Source organism: Mesoplodon densirostris, chromosome 5 (genome assembly GCF_025265405.1).
Source record: "Mesoplodon densirostris isolate mMesDen1 chromosome 5, mMesDen1 primary haplotype, whole genome shotgun sequence".
NCBI lineage: Eukaryota > Metazoa > Chordata > Mammalia > Artiodactyla > Ziphiidae > Mesoplodon > Mesoplodon densirostris.
In genome coordinates this window covers 4,032,142-4,055,704 of record NC_082665.1, presented here as the reverse complement: position 1 = coordinate 4,055,704, position 23,563 = coordinate 4,032,142, and the positions used below count along the sequence as shown (strand labels likewise).

The 23,563-nt window shown below is 55.5% G+C and overlaps 1 protein-coding gene across 3 annotated transcripts in view; it reads right to left on the bottom strand.

Annotated features, from left to right (window-relative positions):
- Positions 1-616: 616 nt before the first annotated feature.
- PRDM15 (PR/SET domain 15) overlaps positions 617-23,563 on the bottom strand; it is a 59,659-nt gene continuing 36,712 nt past the window's right edge. For all 3 annotated transcript variants that reach the window (XM_060098467.1, XM_060098465.1, XM_060098466.1), the window contains 13 exons: positions 22,624-22,791; positions 20,388-20,485; positions 18,066-18,197; positions 17,332-17,466; positions 16,430-16,593; positions 15,451-15,530; positions 15,054-15,173; positions 12,000-12,131; positions 10,580-10,663; positions 10,010-10,185; positions 6,282-6,362; positions 4,464-4,673; positions 617-3,651 (listed from right to left, as the gene is read on the bottom strand). In XM_060098467.1, the coding sequence (XP_059954450.1) occupies positions 3,181-3,651; positions 4,464-4,673; positions 6,282-6,362; positions 10,010-10,185; positions 10,580-10,663; positions 12,000-12,131; positions 15,054-15,173; positions 15,451-15,530; positions 16,430-16,593; positions 17,332-17,466; positions 18,066-18,197; positions 20,388-20,485; positions 22,624-22,791 (2,051 nt within the window). In that variant the 3' untranslated portion in view covers positions 617-3,180. The remainder of the gene's footprint in view (positions 3,652-4,463; positions 4,674-6,281; positions 6,363-10,009; positions 10,186-10,579; positions 10,664-11,999; positions 12,132-15,053; positions 15,174-15,450; positions 15,531-16,429; positions 16,594-17,331; positions 17,467-18,065; positions 18,198-20,387; positions 20,486-22,623; positions 22,792-23,563) is intronic.

Below are 23,563 nucleotides of genomic sequence, written 5' to 3'. Positions count from 1 at the left end.
CCAGTCTCTCCATCTAAGCTTTACAAAAAATGCTACAACCACTTGCTTTGTTGCTTTTAAACAAACAAACAAACCCTTGTGAAAGCTTCTGATATCTCAGTATCTTGTTTATTTTCAATGTTTGGGTCATTTAAAATAATCCAAACATTTCACAGGGTCTGAATTACACGGGAATTACAACTATTCTCAAAATATACCAAGTGTGTCCACTACTTGGAACGGACAATCTGAGCAGAGGGCCAGCAATGGAAAAACACCGTTCATGGCAACTTTTATTTGTCGTTATAGAAACTAACGAGACACGAAATACACGTGACCTCTCAGCCTTGATGCCTTTCAAAATCCAACGGGAAAGTCACTGACACGGCCCTGAGCTGGGAGCCTCGAGCTCTGGCCGCTGTGACTGTGAAGTCCGTGCATCTGCCTCCCGGGCCCCGAATCCTCCAAGGCGGGGGTCCCTGTCGGTCACAGTGGAGCGGGACCCAGCACGAGGAACACATCCCACTCGGGGCCCCCGTCCCCTCCTCACCTCAGGGACACGCAATCCCGGGGGCCTGCTCTGCAAGGCTCACACCGTCGGGTGGCACAGAACGACACAACTTCACAAATTCACTGGCCAAAACCAAGCATCTTCTGTTTATTAATTTAGAATAACCCCGAGGGATTCACAGAGCTCAGTGGTCACAACGGCTCCATCTAATTTCCTCCTATGGATACAGCTGTGCACTGGGATCAGTTAAAAAAAAAAGTAAATATTTTCCATCAGGAAACAGTGGTAGAGGTGCAGAACAGTCTACAGCTGGTAACTCTTTTGGCTGAGTAGTACTTTTTATTTTTTATTTTTTGCTTCCCAGTTTCTTATATGCAAATTCATAGCAACTGTTTTAAGACAACACAAACCTATTTTGCCTCAGACAGTGAGTGACCCTATTAGACCAAATATTTCTAGAGAAAACTCAGGAGTCAATTTGATTTTTATTTAGAGTTCTCACTTATTATAACAGGAAGTATGATTAAGCATCTGTGTAGTTAAATAAATGGCAGGAAGTACACTGGGGCCACACAACCTAAATCAGGTTCTTTAAAGACATTTGATGCGTTCTTACTCTAAGCATAAAAACAACTTCTCTTAAAAAAATAAAACTGTGATTTAAAAGGCCTTTGTTTCATAGGGGAGAGGAATAAAAGATAAATGCTAGCGGGTGTTCAATCATGTTTGGATTTTTTACTTGGTCATTCATCCCTTACATTCTGCAAATGCAAAAGGAAATGGTCAGCAATTTTTAAGAAAATACCTTAGGAACCTTGGCGCTTTTGATGAGTCCACGGATACCTGGACCACTTACATTTGGAGAACAGAGACAATACTTAGAAAGTATATCACCCCCAGCCCAAGTTCATTTGATGAAACTATTATGTATAGAGCAGTTAATTATATACATAAATAACATAAAAATAATTATCATAAATTAAAAGTCCAACAATCCCCCGCTACTAATTCAGAGGTGCGAGCCGGGAGTTACCGGTGAGCTGGGTGTGGAGGGTGAATCCTGAAGCCCCTTTCACATGCTGCGTGGGTGATGAACTTAGTTCACGAAAGCATGTATTGCACAAACCAAAGCCTAGCCCCCCTCCTCAAAATCTTGCGATTTGGAATGAAGCGAAGTGCTGAGAACGTTGCATTTTGCATAACAGGTTGTCTGTAGCCTCACTAGCAGCATAAGGTTATTCTGCCTCATTTATCCACTACTGATGGTCTCCCAAACAACGCAGGATCGGGGACAAATACTGATCAGGACAAAGTAAGGCAAATGTATCATTTCATTCTGGACAGCGTTAAAGCATCAGGAGGGTGGAAATCAAGCTTCTTTGCCCGCCTCTTTGTTTCCCTGGCTGCGCAGTGGGAGGGCTGGCTGCTGGCTGCCACCTTGGTGGTCCAGAGCCTCACCTGCCACTTCTGAAACGGGCGCACACGTGTGAAAGCGCGTTCCCCGGAGGGGCAGGGCTCCCGTCGCTCAGCACATTTATTCACTCATGCATTAGGGGCACTGACGCTTCTACGGGTCAGCTAACAGCCTTTCTGCTTTCATACTACGTGGCAGGAAATAGCACTATCTTCGTATTTCAGAAAAACCTATACCTTCCTTGGGTAAAGAGCCAAGCTCATTCAACATTTTTATAGAAAACTGGTCTTGAAACACACCAACCTTTGGAATTAAACAGAAAAAAGACATGAATTTCTCCCTTGTTCTCTAGTGCAGGGGATTCTGGCTGCGCCTCAGCCATAATAAATACATTTGGATGGCAGAGAATCCTGAGACAACCCCAAGGAGCCTCCAGAGGGGCATGAGGCTCATGGCCCCTGCATCGGGGCAGCCGCGTAGAGCTGGACGTGGACCCACAGTCCCACAGTGCAAACGACTTCTGTGTGTTAAAGGAAAATAGAGAACGACGTGGCCTCCGCAGTCTCGATCACACAAGGTATGCTCGAGATAAAGTTTAAAAAAAAAAAAAAAGGAAAAAGCCATACTGAAAATCGATTCACAAATTCTATCACTGAGATGCCTTGGTCAGCGACCTCACATGACCCCTTGCCCGAGAGGAACTCGTGAAGGCCAGAGGAGGGGCGTCCGCTCCCACAGGGCATCTTCCCACATGGTTTCAGCCCAAAGGTACAGAACGAATTGGACTCAACTCAGATTTCAAAGAGAGTAAATGTTACTTGAACTCCTATCTGCTCATTAGCAAAACAGTGCAGGAGCCAGGAGAAAACGGGCTACATTTTCACACAGTAGCGGAGCCCTAAGGGGAAAAATGAAACAAGCTACTTACATCCCTAATGACATACGGGTCTAACCCTGCTGCTCCCCTCTGGGTTTCCTTTTCCCAAACCCTGCGCCCATCCGCGTTCTGAGAGGGAAGCCTGGGGGCCTGGCCTTGCCGGGCAGAGCATATGGGGCCTGAGGGGGACCTGCTCGGGGTCACTTCTGAGTTCAGCTGATAGACTGTGATGGTGGTTGGGGAATTTGGAGATAATGCTGCAGAAGCTAAGTCAACCTTACTGATACTGCAACGTACGGTGTTTTGTTTTTTGTTTGGTATCCAGCAAACAAATCTCAAATAAAAACGAAAACAGACCACCTGTCTGTGCTTCTCTCCCCCAGGTCCCCGCAAGGTGACTCAGTAGCTGTACATCTGCGGCTGCTGCTCGGCCGGCACCGGGGGCTGGGCGGCCTGCGGGGCGGGGGCCGGGGCCGGCAGCACGTCTGTCTGGGGCACCGCCCGCCAGGTGAGCGGGTGCTGCTCGCCAAGCTGGCTCCCCAGGGGCGTGATGGAGTTGACCAGGGTGGTCAGGTTGATGAAGTGGGCCACCGACTGCGGATTCGAGGCTTCCGGCTGCGGGTGGATCTGGAGGTCGTTCTGGCGGTTGTGCAGCATGGCAGAGCCGCTGACGGTGTCAAAGGTCACGGTCAGGATGGAGTTGTCCAGCTGCAGCTGGCGCTCCGGGGTGGTCAGGTGCCCGACGGCCACCGGCTGGAGGTTGGTAAACTGAGTCCCGGCCGCGGTGGTGATGGGGGTCACGGTGATGTTGGTCAGGCCGACGGAGCTCGACGGGGTGGTCACATTGGGGTCACCCAGCGTCACCACCACCTGGAAGAGTCACGCACAACACGGGACCGTTAGTTCCTGCAGAATCGAGAACAAGAGCAGCTTCCTGTGCTGTACTTTGTCACGGAGGCCATCTCGTGACGCTGGAATCATCACACTCCTGGCCCAAAGGAAGGAGTTAAAACACTTGCTGGTGAGAGATTAAACCAAGTTCATTTTTCCTGGAAAAGGAATTCTAGTGAAAAAGAGAAACAAGATACAGACACAATCAGCTGGAACTGAAAAACAAAGGATTTCAGTAGCTAGGAAAAAAAACAGAAAAGTAATGAGAAAAACAGAGCACATTCTTCACTGTCTCTTAACTTCTGTGAAGTGATGATGGTAAATGGAAATGCCAACCGTAAAGGTCAGCAGGGCAGTGAACCAATGTGCAGCGCAAGAGCTAATAAATGAAGAAGCAAGCAAAGCTCTTCCCCACAGACAGGGATGAAACGCAGGAACGTCTGCAACCAGGATGACCAGGGCCAGTCAAGGGAGGGGTGTGGCGTCCGACACATGCCGACCGGGAGCTGGGGGCCTCGAAACCCCAGCAGGGAAGCTTTTGTTAAAAGCAGCAGACTGGCCGGCCACACGCCCTGGCGTGCAGGGTCGGGCCCTCCTTGACTGGCCGGCACGCTCAGGCCATTGAGAACCTCCCCCAACTAGACACAGCCCCGTTCCCAACCAGGGAGGATGGCTGTGACTTCTGGGTCTAAGCTGGGAAACGCTCACGGGGAAACGGGGCACGTGCTGACCACGGCCAGAGCCCAAGCCCCCCACACCCGGGGCCCCAGCTCTGCACAAGGAGCGGCGACCTGCTGGATGCTCTGCACGGCAGAGTTGGTCTCGTCCCCGACGCCGCCCGAGAACGTGGCCTCCTTCTCTGAGAACTCGCTGAAGGCGGTCTCCTCGGGCCCCGTGGCCCCGGTCTCCTCCTCTGGCTTCTGCTTCCTCTTGTGAGTCCTCCTGGCGGCTTTCACGTGTTTCCCTTCCGCCAGATCCTCCTGCCCCAGACTCAGTTCAGGCTGCAGGAACAGAAGGCGCGACAACGGCGGGTCAATAGGCCGTGTCCCCGAAGCGGCCAGCGCATCCTGACCCTGTTCCCAGACACCAGGTGACCAGGCTTGTCTGCTAACTTGCACTTCTAAGGACGGGGGCAAGTTCCTGTTGGTTTCAGTTGCTTTTCTTTCAGGTGAAGGATTGTATCTTAGATACAAGTCATATTTTTTAAAAGCCACATTTTGTGCTGAAATAGAAACATCTCTAAAAACAGATTTTTTGAGCCACTGTTTCAGCCCTGTTGAGCTCAGTCTGAGACTGAAAAATGCTTTCACATCAGGACTCTCATCCCCTGGCTGAAACAAATTCACTGCAGACACAGTCTTGGATCAAAATGAGGCTGACTGCAAGAACTGTACGGTCACCTTTTCTGGGGACAGCAAATAGGGCCCAATGGTAATGGCGACCCCAGACGGGTGCCCTGCACACGTCTTCTTGAGCTGCTAAGTGTGGCCTGTTTTCCGACCTGCAGCTGGGCTGGCCCAGCATCACGGAGGCCGCTGAGCCGAGGTGGCCAGCAAGGCTCTCCACCCTGGTCACCCACCACCCCTCCTGGTCCTCGGCGCCATCCATGAGACTTGCTCCCACCCAGTGGCAGGCAGACCCTGAGGAGGCCTGCCAGGACACGGCCACTGAGGGGTTGCCCTGGCCAGGGGTGGGCGTGGTCCTGGTCCTCCGGGGCTGCTGAGGCGTGGGGCACGGCAGCTCAGTACAACCCGGCCGCTGAGCACCGCGCCCAAAGCTCCGTTGCAAAACACAGACGTAGAAACGTGATTTTAAAATAACAGAGAGCATGACACGTTTCCTTTAAAATAAGAGAAGCTCTTTATATAAAGGTATTGACTAAAAATTCCTTTTAAAAGTAAGTTCACCTAATACGTTGAAAGTTATTTTGCTTCTAATAATCTAATCATGCTAATAAGCTTTTCTGGAAACCACCTGTGATGGTTAAGTGTCAATGTGGCTGGGCTCGGGCACCCGGCTGGGTGGCTGAACACCAGTCTAGAGGCTGCCGTGAAGGTATTTTTCAGATGTGATTACCACTGAAATCGGTGGGTACTGAGTCATGCAGAGCATCCTCTGCAATGCGGGTGGGCCTCGTCCCATGGGGCGAAGGCCTCGAGAGGAAAGCCTGAAGCTCCCAGAGGAAGAGGGAACTCTGTCTCCAGATGGACCAGGCACAGCATCAACTCCTCCTGGGTCTCCAGCCTCCGGCCCGTGCTGAAAGTTCTGGACTTGCCAGTTCCACACTCCTGGGCGCCAATTCCTTAAAATAAATCTAATTCTCTCTGTACACACACGTACACACGTGTACACAGGCTCTCTATTGACTGTTTTCTCTGGGGAACTGTGACTTAAGAAACCATCTATTCTCTAAAAGGAGATATGTCAGGATTCAGAAAACTGAAATTCTAGAAACTTTTACAGAAACTAAAAGGCTCCTGGGGTGACAACCAACCAATAAAACAGAGGCAAACGAGCGTGAAACGCGGGTTTTTTCCCAAAGGCTGCTCAGGACACCTGCCGGGGCCCCTCGGGTGAGACGTCCCGGGCCCCGCGTGCGCAGGGCTCACCTGGACGATACCGATGGAGGAGGCGTCGATGGTGGTGGTCTCAGGGAGGTGGTCCAGGTCGTCGATCCTCACGGCCAGGACCTAGGAGTGACCACAGGGCGGTGAGCCCGGGACACCACGCCCGAAGGCCCAGGCTCAGGTCAGGCGGGACCCAGACACGTGCTGACAGGCCGCCACCCTCAAAGGTGCCCACACCCTCACGGGCCCTGCTCAGGACTTGAAAACCTGGATTCCACAGCCCCGTCCGGGCTCGCCTTCCCTCCTCCCAGGCCCCCTCTCTTCAAGTTTCTGCTGTGCTCTCACACACGGGGGTGTTACCTCGCCCCTGTCCACGTGTCACCGCACTGTCCACCGCTCGAGGGTGGAGGCTATTCCTTCCCTTTTAGTTTAGTGAAAACACTAACGTGCACAGTGCATAATGCATAGTGTATTCTCACTCAATCTTGTTCTTTCAAACCGAGAGCGGAGCGGGATAAGATACAGGAAACCTGTCCTACAAGGAACCACCAAAAATGAGACGTTTACACTGTAAACACCTGACTTTTCTACCTGAAAAGTAGAGAAGTCCGGGTAGTTTCATTGGTCATTTCTGATGAAGTGCACCTGTGAGCCGCACTGGCCGGTCCCCAGCACGCAGACCCTTACGCCACGACACACGCCCGTGGTCCACCCGGTCTTCCCTGAACCTGATCCACACACCTGCTGACGCCGGCTGTACCGTGACTGCGATCACTTAAGTGAACAAATCACAGGTGGGGCGACGGACCCTGAGCGCAGAGAGAACGGAATCCCTGGGAGGGAGGTGTGGTGACAGGGAGTTGCTGAGGAAGGGAAGTGCTGTGCAAAGACTACACGAGACCAGGGAAACCAGGAAAGTCTACCTGCACGGGCTCTTCAGCCAAATGGCTCTGCGAGCATCTTTACATTTTTGCTCAGAAAAAATGAAGAACAAAATTGTAGGCTATACATAGCGGGTGTGGCTCATTTAAGAAGAATGACGGGGAGCTGCATGTCCGGACTTAGGTTCCAAGACCAGGGCTGGGCCTTCTCTGAAAGGACGGCCAGCAAGGTGGTCGTGGTCATGTGGGTTTCAACATAAATGCTGACGTGGCGCTGAGGACCCAAGCGTGACTGTGATGCTGCAAAGCTGAGTCACAGCAGCCGGATGCCACCAACTGTCCTCTCCCACCGTCACCGTCACCACCTCTACCGCTGTCACTGTCAGTCACCACCACCTCCATCATCATCAACGATGACATCACCAGTGTCCTCGCCACACGGTCTGGAAGCTGATGCCACGAAGAACAACCACAGAAGCATCTGCTGGCTTTGCTCTTATCCGGAGAGAAGACCACGCATGCAAAGTACTTTGTGGGTTTGAATTTTTTTTGAATGTAACATTCACTCAAGGCAGAGGGAAAGACCATACCTTGAAGTAATAAAATCGTATCAATTCTGAAAGGTCTCCAATATGTGAAAGCAGTTTACGCTTAACACCTTAGCTGGCCTCCACGGGACCCCTGCCCCCGAGTCTGTGCCCAGCACTGCGGGGCCCCCTGCCCCGCACCCCTGCACAGCCGGGCCCCAGGGTGGCACCCACACGGCAGCAGAGCCCTCCCTCGGCCTCACTCCATCTATTCCTCTCTGACTTGTCTGCGTCCTACCCCTCCCCTCTGTCTCCCACCCTAGACGTCGGTCCAGGAGGACGGGGCGCACCCTGTCTGGCCGGTCACCAGCGCTCATCCCCGCAGGCACTTAACTGTATCTGTTTGAGCAACACAGAAGGAAATGACAGAGAAACCTCAGAGGATCAACGGGGGAAGCGGCTGAAGGCATCAGAAACACAAGGGACTGAGACCAGAGCCCGACGGGGAGCCCTCCGTCTGCTGGAGTCCCCTCCCGAGAGCTGTGCCGCCGGCATGGTGGGCGTGAGAGGAGGTGGCCACACAGAGGCGCAGGCTAGGAAGTGACCGCCAACCGGACGGAAGCGTCTGCCGAGCTGCTCCGCGCCCGCAAGGCCTCCCGCACCCGGCAACGTGCATCACACAACCCGTCTGCAAAAACTGCCGTGCACGCTGTTAGCACGTGTGCCTACAAACACCCACACGTCACCAAGAAATCACTCCCACACGTCACGAGCCCCCGGGGGAGCCTGCAGCGCCAGCCCTGGGCCCCAAGACCTGGAGGGCGCTGTCTGCCGGCACCGGGCAGCGGGTAGATGCTGACATTTCGGGCGCCTGCTCTCCCAACTTTGTTTTTCTAGGTGGAAACGCTAGCTGGCCGCTAGGTGGAAAAGGCCGGGAGTGAGGAGAGCGAAGCTGGTGGAGCCCCAGCTCCTCGGGGACCCCAGAGCTCAGGGTCAAGGTAACGCAGAAAAAGACGCACTTACCATCCAAATGAGGCAAAGGGTGCGTTTATAATTGCGAAAGTAACCCATGTTCGCTAGAGGACATTATTTAAAGCGGAGAACAAGAGAAGAAATAGCCAGAACTTCAACACCAGGAGAAGACGACCACTGTGTAATGTTTCCGTCCTTTCTCGTTTCGCCCACCCCATTTATATTACATAGGTGAGTCTCCCACAAACACACACAACGTGAACGACATGCTGTGTATACACACGCTGTACACACACGGTGTGTACGGCTTTCTTACAGCGAACACTCACACCTTCACTCGGAGTTCTCTGCAAACACGTGACATTCAGGCACATCACTAAACTACCACTAACTTAATCACATTCGTCTTGCTGGACATTGAGGGGTCCAAGTAGTCATTTATAAAACACTGGAGGGATGGTCACGCTACCCCCAGCAGGACACGCCACGGCCGGGCACCCGGCTCACGCCTGCCGCCCAAGCATTTTGAATCTAAGAACCTCCTCTAATTCAACGGAGGGAGGATGGCACCTCTACCGTTAAAGGCTTTCTCCTGTGTCTTAACCACAGGTGTTTCCTTTCATGAATCTCCGTGGACACACTGGGTTCTTCATGTTCTTCTCGTGGAATGCATATTACCTTCAATGTTAACAGTTTCTATCTGTTAACGGTAGTAATATCTTAACACATGTCTTCCGTTTTCCCTTTGACCTACAGAAGTTCTAAATGTTAGGCTGCTTGATCAAATCGTTTGTTCGAGACTCCTTTCACCGCTTTTGCGCTTAGAAAGTTTCCGCCTTTCAGTGATACAGCTGTCTTCCCGTACTTTCTTCTAGCTTTGTTTTTCAGTTTACTTCTTTTTAAAAAGCAATAAATTCTTCAGCGCCCTGGACCTGCCCTTAGAACCGGCCCCCGGGTGAGCCAGCGTCTATCTGCGTCAATACAGCTTCTCCCCCTCGGTCCCCAGGGCCACCTTCTAATCAGCCCCTAACACCACACAGAGGCTCCCGTCCTGAATCTTTTTTAGTTGCCCAAAGGGAGGAAAGGGGGAGGGGGAGGGGTCGTACTCCCGTCTCGCTGCAATTCCAGCGAGAATGTAATTTATAACCTCAGCAAACAACACGTTCCAGGCTCTTCTGTTCACTCACTCGTTCAGCGCCGTCGGCGCGCAGGCGGAGGGGAGTGGCCAGGCCCAGGCCCGGCCTGGAGGAACCACGGGCCCGCGAGGGGCAGGGATGGGGAGCCCGCGCGGCGGGGTCTCTGAGCAGGAGCCGCCGCCGGGCAGAGGGCAGGGGGGCCGGGCCTGCGTGGGGGGGTGTGGGGAGGCAGAGGGTCGCCCGCCCAGGCTCACCTCGGGGTGCTTACGCCGCATGTGTCTGCTCATGGAAGCCCGGGTGGACACCTTGGTCCCGCACAGCTGGCAGCTCTGGGCCTCCACCTTGTCGTGGGTGAGCTGCACGTGCTTCTGCAGCATGTACTCGGTGACGTACTTCTTGTCGCACACGGAGCATGTCCACTGCTTGCCCACTTCCCACACGCACAGGGCAGAAGAGAAAGCATGGGTCGTGAGCGGGCTCAGCCTCTGCACGTGCGGCCAGGGTCGCCGGCCGGGTCACCCACCCGGTGGTCAGGCCGCGGGACAGGCAGCGCAGGCTCCTCCCCTCCTGGAGCCCAGTCGCTACTCCAATGTCCAAAAATTCAAGTTTCGGAAAAATTTTGAAAATTCAACATTTTCAATGTCCGAAAATTTTGATGGGCTGTTTTTGTGGGCAAGGGGCCATCGTTAAGGCAGAACAGCACCAAAACATGGGAAAAAGCCTACCAACAGCATCACAGCCGTGCCATCCCCACCGCGCACGCTCCGATGGCCTCGGCGGAGACCGCAGTGGGCAGCCGGCTGGTCCCCAGGTGCCCCGCTTACCCGTGTGGATGAGCTTGTGCGTCTCCATCGTGTTCCTCTCACTGAAAGTTTTTCCGCACAGTTCGCACATGAAATCTTTAATCCCTGCAGAAAAAGGCACACTTAATTTCACGTTTCATGAGTGTTTTAACTACATACAGAAGCTGTCTCGTCCTTGACACATTTCTGTATTTGCAGAAGCTGCACGGGAGGTAAATTACCAGGAGAGAGCAGACAGTAAGTGTTCATTCCCACACGCGACCGGCACACTGTGGCTTGAAAGCTACCCTATGGCTGGTACCCAGGCGAGCTCCTTCCGCAGAAGGGGTGACAAGGACAGTTTCAGTCCGAGGCCCACAGACTGCCACAGAGTCTCAGCAGAATCCGATTCAATGAGCTTACTCTGCACAGCTCGCAACCAGGGAAGGCAGGGCCACGTTTATGACACGTTTAAGGCTTCCACCCACTTCATTCCAGCCCTGAGTGTTCAGATCAGTCACTCGGTCTGGGGTGACCACCCTGCCTGCCTGCAACCTGACAAGGAAGCATCAAGGCATCAGACTGTTTCTCTCCCCAAACTGACAAGAAAGTGGATCCTTAGAAGGCCTTTTAAATAAAGGTTTCCCCCCAAAGGGAAAACTAGGTAAGTGATTTTCAAGGTCCACTCATCTTGGACTTATCCTGGCCCTGTATTTGGCGAACCCCTCGTATGCTCACTGTGGCTTTCGGAGGCCAGAGACCACTACAGCCCAGCAGTTGCAGTGTTGTGAGACCCGAGAGGTGGTGCAGGACCCAGTCCCAGGGGTGGAACGCTTCCCAGAAAAGGGGAAGCGAAACGGATGAGCTTCCCCAGGAAGAGGAGGGCAGCACACTTTTGTGAAAGCCCAGTGCCCTGGAGGCTGGCAGTCCAGGGGGACCCAAAGCAGACCTGGGTGGTGGCCTGGACAGCCCTGGGGGCAGTGAGAGAGGTGGGCGCACAGGTAAGCTGGGCCAGGCAGTGGCAGGGCTTAAGTCCGTTTTAGGAAGAACACGGAACCAACCAGAAACTTCAGACACAACTCCATCACCCAGGGATAACTGTCTCTCACTCCGCTGTCGATCTTAATCCTCTTATACACACACGTTCATCCATACAGAAATGTTTTATAAAACAATGAACTCATTTGTTGTAGAGGCTGGTTTCTCTCCCACTGGATCATGAATGTCTGCGTAACTTAACCTACGATTCCATCACTTGCAGGGGTGCACTGTCCCTCATGGTGAACACACCATAATTTAGCCACTGCCCTACTGATGGACACTTAAGATGGCCCAGTCTCCCGTCCAGACGACAGGATGACCAGCGTGTACACACGCCCCGAGCCCCCTCCGCGCCTGTGCCGCTAGCCTGGTTTCCCCGCCCCATCCCGCGCGTGCGCGCCGCGGCCGGGGGCCGCCTCACCCGTGTGCCGCTTGTAGTGCTTGAGCATGTTGACCTTCTGTGCGAACTTGCGGTGGCACTCCCGGCACTCGTACTCCTTGATGCCCTTGTGCAGCTTCATGTGGTGGCGCAGCGCGTGCTTGGTCTTCATGCCTGCGGGACGGAGCGGGGCGGGTCTTCGGGGGCCCCCCGCCCCCACGATGCCCGCCCCGGCCCTGCCACGGTCCCCGGCGGCGCACGCACCCTGCCCCCTCGCCCCGGCAGACACAGGTCTGGGTGAGGGCAGAGAGGAGGGATGGGGCGCGGGGGCTCGTCTCCGACAGGACACCCTCCCCCAGCGGCGAGGCGGGCCGTGCGTCCTCGGAGGCCACTTCCAGACGGCCCGTCTCGGCAGGCGCCAGCCCGGCCTGCACGGTCAGCGTTCCCAACAACAGGAGCTGCGGGTAGCTGTGCAAATCTGACCGCTGTGACCCAACTGAATCATCTGGTAGGCGGCTCCAAGTCTCCTGAAGTCCGCTGTTGATCTTGGCGATGGAAGTGTTAATTGCGATTAGATCCTTTAAGGTCCAAACACAGACTTTCCATCTACCTTCAGGTTAATGTAACAAAGTCAACATTTGCGGAAAGGAGCGAAATATGCTAAAACCTCCCTAACTCAGGCGCTGAAGAAAGAAAGACCCTGGTTTAGGGTTTGTATCAGTGGTGGAGGGTCTCAGGCCAGGAGACCCCACCAGGTGAGCAGTGCTGGACGGGAAGGGAGGGCTGCAGGGTCTGTGGGCAAAGGGCGCCCGGGGGCAGCCTTAGCATCTCATGGTGCATGAAGTGTTCTGAACAAATCTTCCTGTGCATCCTTGGCTACTAGTGCTGTACGTGGAAACCCACCAGGCGTGGCACACGGGTCTCTGCTGCCAGGTGACGGGCTGCTATTACTCCCACGGCCTCCCATTTGGATAAGACCTGGTCAGGTCCAGAATTTGGGGGGGAAATGTAAAGTATTGATGATAATAAGCAAGGGCATTTCCTGCAACATCACTTGGAATGATAAAAGAATGCACACCAAAAACCCCCGAGGATATAAATTAAAGGGTCTGGTTGTAGGAATCCACAGGATGGAATCCTATCAAGGTTTTGAGAGGAAAATTAGGGCCATATTCGCCTGATACGAAAAGATCACCAAGATGGATATGGAAGTAAATAAAAAGGAAAGTATGGAAAGAACCGGTAGGCACAAGCATCTGCTTGTATGTGCCAGTGATCATAATATGAAAGTAAAATGACCAGTGATAGTTTAGGATTATGGAAAGTATGGTAACCCAAGTATTAACACCTGCATTGTATTTAAAGTATTCAGAAGTCATGAAAGAAATCAGGACACTAAACATTAAATACGCTTCAGATATAAAAATGGGGGCTTCCCTGGTGGCGCAGTGGTTGAGAGTCCGCCTGCCGATGCAGGGGACACGGGTTCGTGCCCCGATCCCGGAAGATCCCACATGCCGTGGAGCGGCTGGGCCCGCGAGCCATGGCCGCGGAGCCTGTGTGTCCGGAGCCTGTGCTCCGCAACGGGAGAGGCCACAGCAGTGAGAGGCCCGCGTACAGCAAAAAAAAAAAAATAAAATAAAAATGTATACAACACAAGATGTGACACTGACCTCAGCGCCCACCCTGGGCACCCCTCCCTGACCTGCCAGGGCCCACTGAGCAGCAATCAAGTCTCAGGTATGGTTGCCCCCCGCCCAGCTGGGGGGACGGCCCACCACACCTGTCTACCTACAACCCTTCCCACCTCTACCTGGCTCTAGCTCTGTGGGAAAGGAGCCGGAATTGCTGCGGCAAAGACGGGGCTGCATTTGGATCTCCAGCCAGCACGGCCAGCACTAAGACACGCGTAGAAACTTCTAGAAATGTCGGTGCACAACAATCAAGTGCTGCTTTTGAAGAGTGTAACTGAGGTCCGAGGTGGGAATAACTTTACTTTGCATATCCATTTGTGTAAAAAAAATTTTTTTTTTGGTTAGGTGCCTGGGTTACTCTTTCAATAAAACAATCTACACACGGCACACAGTTACTTTGGAGAACAGACAAGAAACTGTCACCTGTGCAGAGAGGGACTGGGGGCCAGGGGTGGGGGACTGTGCACTTTCTGCTTTTCTCTGCAGTTCTTTTAGCCTTCTGCGTGTAACCTTATTTTATGAGTCTAACGGGTTTATCCGGTGAGTGGAACTACGGGGCATTTGTGTTCTTTGTACTTTCCTAAAAATTACATAAAGGAAACAAGTAAACTTTATGGAATATTAAATTTTTTAAAAGACCCTCACAGCAAGGCAGATGAACGTGATCAGTCCCGTATCGGAAGGAGGGTGGCACTGCCGCGCTCCACCACACACAACACGGGCGGCCACGTGAAAGCACCAAAGATCCGCTGCCCCAAGTCTTCCTGACAGTTCTGGTTTGTTTTCAAACAGAAATGAGTTAAAACTTTACCATGTACTGCGATTACCTTTCTTTTCCTCATTCCACTTACAGATGTGAGCTATCTTATTAATAGATTTATTATCACTGAACTCATTTCACCTGACTCAAATAAAGGTCACGGTCATCACTGATCACAGTGCATCACTGTCTTAATGCCCAGCTGGGCCTAGTCAGTAGTTCCAGTCGGCAGTCGAGGACTTTGCACCTATACTCAGGCCGTATGAGGATTCTCAGATTATTCTGTACTTCAAAGAATTATGTGTTGCACTGTTTCCCTACTTTTAAAATGATTTACTTGTGCTTTGATTTTACCCCATCTCCCTGCCTTTGGACGGCTTCATTTTTCTTGCTGATCCTCTTCGGGTCCTATCTTTCTTGAGTAAATGACTCGGGTCTGGGTGACCCCCCGTGTGGCCTGGCCACCTCTCCTGCCTGACGGCCGGGTCCCCCCCCACCTCCGTGCGCCTGCTCTCGCCTTCGCCCCTTCCCCCCACACACTGAGCACACAGCCCGGGCCCCCCCCACCTCCGTGCACCCACTCTCGCCTTCGCCCCCCCCCCCACACTGAGCACACAGCCCCGTCCCCCGACCTGCCCTCACCTTTCCCACACTCGGCGCACAGGTACTCGCGGATGTTGTCATGCACGCGCATGTGTTCCTTCAGCATGTCCTTCCTGGCAAAGGACTTCCCACACTGCTCACAGGCATGGCTTTTCACACCTACAAACAAACAGGTCAGACATACACAGCAGGAGATCCACACCCACAGTCACCGTGGGACGGCAGTGATGGGAGAAGTTCGGCCCCCCGCCTGCAGCTGGAGCAGTGCCCGCTGAGCCCTCCTTCCCGGGTCTCCGCGAGGACCCAGAGCGGGGAGGGGCCGAGCTGGGTGGGGGGAGTGGTGGCAAAAACGGACAGAGAAGCACCGGCAGGGAGGCGAGAATGACCGCTGGGCAGGAAACAGCTCGGGCCCCTGCGTCCTCCCAGGCACGGCTACCTGTGTGGATAAGTTTGTGCCGCTCCAAGTTCCCGATGCTGTTGAAGATCCGCCCGCAGATCTCGCATGGGTGGATGTACCTGAAACCAGGCACAGGCTCAGCACGACCCGCACAGCCTCATGGGGCCGTCAGCGGCCGAGTGCACCTGCCTGAGCGCCTCTATCAGCAGGTGGGGCATAAAAGGTGCTGGGGGAGGACAAGGGACCCAGAGACTTCAGCCTCCATCTGGGCTGAACTGTCCCCCTCAAAATTCACACATTGGTGGCCTGATTCCCAGCACTGCAGAACGCGACGGTGCTTGGAGATGGGGGTCTTCACAGAGGTGGCTAAGTTAAAACTGAGGTCCTCACGACAGGCCCTAATCCAGTATGACTGGTGCCCTTAGGAACAGGGACACAGAGACACGCACAGAGGGAAGGCCACGAGGACACAGGGAGAAGATGGCATCCACACGCCAAGGAGAGAGCCTGGGACAGATGCTCCCTCATGGTCACAGGAGGAAGCAGAAGATGTGCTGCATCTAGAACGTCCGGCCTTCAGCACTGAGATAATACAATTCTGCTGTTCAAGCTGCCCAGTCGGCAGCCCGAGCAGACTACTCAGCTCTAAACAGGCTGTTGCCTGACTTGCTTGGACACACAGCGCTGATTACGGGCTGTAGCCAGATGTGGGACTGACATTCATGAAACCTAATTACTGTGGGGCAAAGGGGCTCTGGTCGTAGGTAGGCAGGGCCTGCAACGCGGCCCACTGTGCCGGGGGTCCGGGAAGGCGTGCAGGCTGGGAGAGGCCTGATGACCCACGAAGGAGCAAGGCCAGTGCTTCCCCCAGACCCGCCCGGGGCTCCCGGAGGAGAGCGAACTTGCTCTACGCTCCGGACGGCTGATTTGGGCACCTGCCTCTCTGCAAGGAAGCCAGCCCTCCCTCCGCACCACCCTAGGCCAGGGAGCCCCTGCAGGGCGGGGGGGGGCGCCTCACTTCTGCACGTTGGGGTCAGGCAGGTTCTCGCGGTGGATGACCATGTGGGCGTGGTAGGTGGCCTTCAGGGCGAAGCGCCGGTGGCAGGTGCTGCAGCCGTAGCCCTTCTCCTTGTGCACTTCCATGATGTGCTTCAGGTACTCCTTCCCGCGGCCGAAGGTGAGCTGCGGACACGCACACTGCTCACGTGCGCACGCGGCCCGGATCTCCGCGGCTGACGATGCACCACCGCCACCCAGGCACCCTGGACGCCGGGGAGAGCCCGCTTCCCAGCAGGAGAGGGGGGACTCCTGAGAGCAGGGCCAGCGGTGGGCAAGATCACGAAGCAGGGGGAGTATAAGAAGCAGATTCCAGTCCTCCAGGTCCCGCCCCCCCCAGCAGGCTTCCAGAACCCCCCTCCTCTCCACCCACCTGACCCCATCTCTCCCGCAAGCCTGAAGGCCCTGACAGGTGCACGGCCAGGTGCTGTGCCGAGCCCACAGGTGCGAACGCCCAGGGAGAACGCAGGGACCTGCTCGGCAGTGGTGAACCACAGCTCCCTGAGCAGCGAAGCCGCAGAGACCATGGCCTACAGCAAACTGCTGAAAACTCACCGAGCCCCCAGCCTCTAAGCAAGGGTCCCTGCCGTGTGGGAGGCAGGCGGAGGAGAGAGGAGCCCTGGCCTGCGCCCACCTTTGCGGACACGGATCCCCACCGGTCAGCCACACGGGCACGTGTGGACCACACTGATTCTGAGACAGTGGTCCCTTGACGGCGGCGAGACCCCTATCCACCATCCCTGAGACGCAACGAGACCCGGGGCGCCTTCCAGAATGTCTGTGAGGCGCCCCCGCCCCCAGGCCAGAGCCTCTGCGGGCCGGCAGCCCTGCAGCCCAGGGCTCGAAGGCTGGAGGTCCAGTTACCTGACACCTTTTGCAGCTGTACTTGTGAGGCTCCGAGTCTGCACTCTCGTCGGAATTGTCATCATTTTCCTCCGAGGAGATGCCAATCTTGCCGATGAACTCCTCCCTCTGGTGGTCGTCCATCAGCGCGATGTCCTGGAAAACAGCCACCGTGTCCAATTTCTGACACGCTTGGCGCAAGCTTTAACCGGTGATTTGTCGACCGGATGCAGAAACCGTGCCCTCGGGTCACCTGGGACGCCCCACCCGCTGACGGCAGTGCCATCAGGCCTTGCCCGTGTTCAGGTGACCGTGAAGGCCAGGGCTGGAGCTGCTGGGAACAGTCACCGAGCCGGGCCGCGTCTGGAGGGCGTGCTCTCTGTCCTCACGTGGGCCTCGTCACCACCGACCGCTCCCTCCTTTTCCCTGGATCGGCACTTCTTCCCCCCACCAACCCCCGGAGCCATGACCCCGAATCCTCACTCCTCTCCCCACCACACCCACAAGCTCCCGTCTCACGTTCCTCAAAGGCAGGGAGGGAAGCAAATGCCCCCCCGTTCTGACCCTCGGCCCTCATTCTCCTCCCGGGAGGTGCCCAGCGTGGAGGGGTTTTAACGCGAGCCCTGCGGGTGGGCTGCAGGAGACACAGCGAGAAGACTCTAGAGGGCTCACGGGAAGAGCGGCAAGGCGGCCACGCTGACCACGAGGGCCGGCCCCGCCCCCCCATGCGGCCCGGAACGGGGACGCCAGCTCACCTTAAAGTGGACGTGGATGTGATCCCGGAGCACATCCACGCGGAAGAACTTGCGCCCGCAGATCTCACAGGTGTACTTCTTGTCGCCGTGGGTCAGCAGGTGCTTGTTCATGTTGCTCCTGCAGGAGAACACCTGTGGGGGGAGAGCCGGGTCGGAGAAGCCCGTTACCGTGCACGCCCGGACCGCTGGGAGGCCGTAACCGGGCCCAAAAACGCAGTTTCTCCCCAGGGTTTGAGCTGCAGCCGCTCCTCAGTGTTTGAGACACAAAGAATCACGTGGTGCTAGAATCATGACCCTTGAACCGTTTAAGTTGGTGCTTACATTGTAATACAGAATTAACCATTGTCTAGTCTTCACCATAAACGGTATTCTGCTCAATTTTATTCAGCTCACTTAAATATTTCACTAGGATGGGGCCTACCAAGAAGACTAAGTCACAGGAACAGCTGCAGTTTTCTGAAAGCGGATATCAAAAAAGAGTTATGTACTCAGTGGGTGTTCCGAATTTCACGCACAATTCACACCGCCTCCCCATTTCTCAGTGCTTCCTGTCTAAAGTGATGAGTGCGGAGACTCGGCCATTCACCCAGTACTCATCCATTGGGTGTCCCCTCTGCTGCCCACAGGCCAGGTGCAGCCCCGCATCCACCAGCAGAGCTCAGTGGACAAAACCGGCAGCAGAGATGACCCCCAGGGCCCACACTGATCTGAGAGTCTTTGTCCACACGGCCTTCGCCCCAGTGGCCGAGTAACCTGGAGAGCAGGCCTCCTTAGAGCTCACCCCGACCACGCATGGTCTCAGGAAGAGAACATGCCATGAACGAAAGGGAAACAGTTCACGGGGAACAGAGGCTACCGCCTTCACGGGACACTGCTTTTCAAGACCTGCAGGTGACTTGGGGCCAACAGCCCTGAGACCACAGCCCAGGGAGGCTGGGCGGGAAGAGGAGTCAGCAAGACAGGAAGATGGGCCTCCAAGGAGGGACGGAGGCTGCAGGTGTCCCCCGGCACTTGTGTTCTCCAGGCAGACGGGGATGGAGACAGGGGATACTTGGAAGCAACGAAGAATTCAGTTCTAGAGACATTCAGGCTCTTTCACCGCCTGCCTGGCCCTTCCGTGAGGGTTCGGTGAACATTTCACAGAATAAAATGTCTGAATGTCAGTCACACAGCTGGCTGGTTTCAGGTACACCATCTCCCAAGGACACGGAAGGGACACGGTGCCACCACTCCTCAGAGCCGGTGGTCAGTGGGCAGAATGAGCGGGACACGTGAACACGGGGCAGCCTCCACCCACCCCTGCCCGTGAGCGGTCCGGCCTGGCCACCCGGGCTCAGGCATGTTTTCCGTTACCCCAGCTCCACCGCCCCCAGCCCCCAAACCCACACTAAGTCAGAGCCCCAGCGTAGAGCCCACAGACCACGCTACCCTGCAGACCTGTTGCTTTGTGGTTTGAAAAAAAAATCAGGAAATTTCCCACAAAAACACGGGTTTCTGTTTTCTCTTGAAAAGGTCAAAAGACCTGGCAATGCTGCCACGTGCCAGCTGGCTGGGCCGAGTCACAGCTGGCCGTCCGCCCGGGCCTTCACTTCCGGCAGCTGCTGTCGCTCCAGGGCCATGTGGCTCACGTGGGCTGCGCGTGGCTGAGAACCTGGGCGAGCCGAGTCACGGGAGGTGAGCCTAAGGAACGAGCAACCGCACCTCCAGCCGAGACCAGGCGTTTGTGCGCAAAGACCACCGCCATCTCACATGGTCAGCTGACGTGGCCTGGATGGCAGCGCCCGGACAGGGTTCCCTGTGCAGGGCTGACGTGGCCCGGGGCTGCTCAGATGGGGAGTGTACTCCAGACGTTTAGGGCTGCTGAGGAGTCAACCCCCTCTGACGGCCAGCCGGACGCCCCGGACAGATCTGCTCACTCGGGGCGCCGGCATCCGTGGACTGGCCACGGAGCACACGGCTGTGGCTCGGTCAGTCTCTCACTGGGAAATGCTGCAGGGGGGACCAGCGCTGACCAGGAAAATAAACCTGGACATCCCGTCTCCGCCAGAGGCACGTGGCTCGGGGTGCTGGAGATGGAGTGTTCGTGCCGGTGTAGCACTAGTGGAAAATCGTGGCCGAAGGGAGACAAGGCTGAGCTCCTTCCTCCACCGCAAGAGAGCAGACGACCAGAGCACCAAGTGAGGGGACGCTGTGGCTCGGGACACCAAGTACCCAATCGATCTTAAGATTCCCCCGCCCCCGCCACACGCAGCGCATAGAGCTCTGAGTCTTCCCGTAAGAAAAGGTGAGCCGTGTCCGGGCCCCGGCCCCAGCCTGCGTTACCTTGCCGCACACCGGGCATCCCGACGGCTCCTTCCTGTAGCGCACCAGGTTCTCGCCACCGCCGGCCTCCACGTCTTCCCTCTTCACCCGCCGCACTCCTGAAACCCCCCGCCCCCCGCCCGAGAGAGTCAGTATACACACGAGACATTCCCACATCAGCCAGGGTCACCTCCAGCTGACGGAGGGCAGGGCTGCCCACGGGTGGGACAAAGGAGCGAGCGGGGTCACTCGTCCATGACGCACCGGCGCTCCGACACGCGACCCGGGAGGGAGGGCAGGCGGCCCGCACCGCCGACTCCGGAACCCGGGCTGCACCTGAAACTTGGAAATCCAAGGGCAGCAAGTGTCTTGAGCTTTCCACGCAGAGGAGTCAGAATGAGCTACTGGTAAGGGAGGTATCTGTGCTCAATCTAAAGGCTCAAGGGAAAGGTGGGGTTCTCAGAGGCGTCTGTAAGTAGGAGGGCATTTTTATTAAAAAGATACTAATATTCATCCTTCAAGTTAAATCAGCCCAATGAGGAATAAGGTAAAAAGTCAGAAAATAATAAAGTTTCTATCGTTTTAAGGCATAAATGTTCATAATTGGGATCGAAACAGACTTAGAAATTCTCGGGAAACAGGGAATAAAAGAAAGAGAGAAGTTCCTTCTCATGGTCTCTCTCTACACCACTGACCCGTCCTTCTGGGACATTCCTGCACAGCTGGGATCAAGAACGGCCAGCACGCTGGCCTGGAGACAAGTACGTGACTCCCCAAAAAGCTCCCAGCGGCGTAAAGCACACAGGTCTGAACTGGGCGTGGATTACGCTTCAGTATAGAGGGAAAAACCATGGAACGGCCACACAGCACTCGCTCATTCCCGAGGAAAATGATCTGAGTGTGTCAGCTGTAAAATGTTGTAAGATAAAGTTGTAAAAAGCAACCCACATATCTGTCAATCAGGAAACACCTGACTTCCAGCAGTAATGGTGGCACTTATGGGCCCGCGTGGGGCTTTATCATCAGGGTCCGGTTCAACCAGCCCAGCAGGTCGGCACAACGGCCATCCCCACGACACAGGTGAGGAAACTGAGGCCCAGCAGCATGACCAAGGCCACCCAGTCACTAAGTGGACACCAGGCGCTAAGTGCAGCATCGGATCACAGATGGAAGGGGGTGGAGCTTATGAACCCACGTGAGGAAGGGCCAGGTAAAAAGGCAGAATGCAAAGGTGACGCAGGACGTGACCTGACTCCAGGCTCGTTTTAAAAGCCATGAAGACACGTGTATGTGCACAGCTGTGTGCAATGGTCAGACTTCGCATACAACTTCGTTTTCTGTTTTCCCTCGACAAGCATATACTTCATTTACAATTCTTTGTAAAATTATTATTTTCAAACTTTTATAACAAGGTGAGCTGGTCAGTGAGTGCTTCTTACAGAGGCTGGTCAGCAAGCAGGCAGTAGGTTTTAGGGTAAAAAACTAAAATGTCAAGATCACTAAAACTAAAATGCTATTTTGAAAGAGGGTCTGTCTGAGCAGGCTCTTTGAGAAAGCCTCCCAGGTAGGGTAGGTGCTCAGGACACACCTGTGGCCCAAGGTCCCCGGTCTCTCTCTTCTCTCGGGGCCCCTGCCTTCCCCTGCACAGCTCAGGGTCTGCCCTGTGGGGTCGCCCGCACCCCACCTCATCCCTCATCGTGTCGCCTCCCGCCTTCCCCCACATTAGCGACCCCACTGAAGTCCATCTTTCTCCTGCGCTGGCCTCTCATAAACCCACCACACGACAGGCAGCCCCCAGGCACCCCAAGCCCACCGCAAATGGCGAGGGTCATCAGGGGTCCCCGGGGAAACAGGAGCAAGGGCAAAATCACTCACGGCCCCAAACAGCCTCCGCCTGAACCGTTCCGTCCCACGCACACGGCTGAAAGCGCACCACACCCCATGTGAAATTTCAGACACTGCTTTTCTCCTGCTTTCGTATGGAAAGCACTTTCTCACAATATTAAGCTCTCTGAAAACAAAAAGGTTTTGGTGACTGATAAAATTCAGTCCTACAAAGAGTCTGGTTTTCCTAACTTTCCCCGCTGTGGAACGTCTGGGACATTTCCAACCGTCCCCACTCGCACGTGATGCTCTAATTCCCCATCAGGACCTCTTGATGCCTGAGCCGATTCCCATCAGGTGGTGCCTCGCCAACTGGCACCCACAGAGACGGGGCCAGCGTGAGCCCCGCCCCCTCCCCGGCAGGTGCATTCACCTTCCAGGTGCCTCCTCTGGTGGTCCAGCATGACGTCCTTGCGGTAGAACATTTTGTTGCAGACTTCACAGGCGAACTTCTTGTCCCCGTGCTTCTTCTTGTGCTTGGAGAGGTTGCTGTTGGTGGAGAAGAATCTGAAACACATCTCACATTGGAACGTCTTATCATCTGTCGAGGAAGCAGGGAGACACACAGCAACTTTTAGGTCCGTGACACCGAGTACAGGCTCAACATCACGGCCATGGGACCGGCAACGAGGCACGGAAGGAGGGCGGGGCACGGAAGGAGGGCGGAGCTGACAAAGCCCCGCTGTCAAGCCAGGCCTGAGCAGCATTCAGAGCAAACGGGGAGCTCACCTCCTTCCTCCCTGGCGCCACAAGGCTCCCACAGCATCTGGGGATCCGTGGCAAGGAAAGCGGCTGGACCACAGCTGTCCTTGGGCCCTCACCCCCTCAGCCAGCCTGACCGCAGAGCCGGGCCCTGCTTCCCGCAGCGGCAGATGAGCGGCCCCCTGCCCCACCCCGCCGCTCCTCCGAAGCCCACCCATCACCTGCCCCTCCCCTCCCACGTGCCCTCCACAGGCTCCTCCTCCATCGCACAAAGACATCCCCAATGTCTCCCACCTGTAAACAAAACCGTCTGGTCCCTAGGTCCCCTTTGGGAGACGTGCACCCACTCCCAGCAAACACCCCCTCCCACAGTGAAGCCTTCAGAGATACCCACAGCCCGGTGTCCCTCCCCAAAGGTGGCCAGACTGCCCCACCAGGGCCTCTGACAGTCCCCACCCTGCTCTCTCCCTCCAGGTGCCCAAGGCAGACCCTGGGGTGTCCTGTCCCCTCCCCCCGGCCCGGGGGGTCTACCCCCCATGAGCACAAGCACAGGGGCCATCAGGGCACCTGCCCCGCCCTGGCACCTCTTCAGCTGTCTGCCTTGGCCCCAG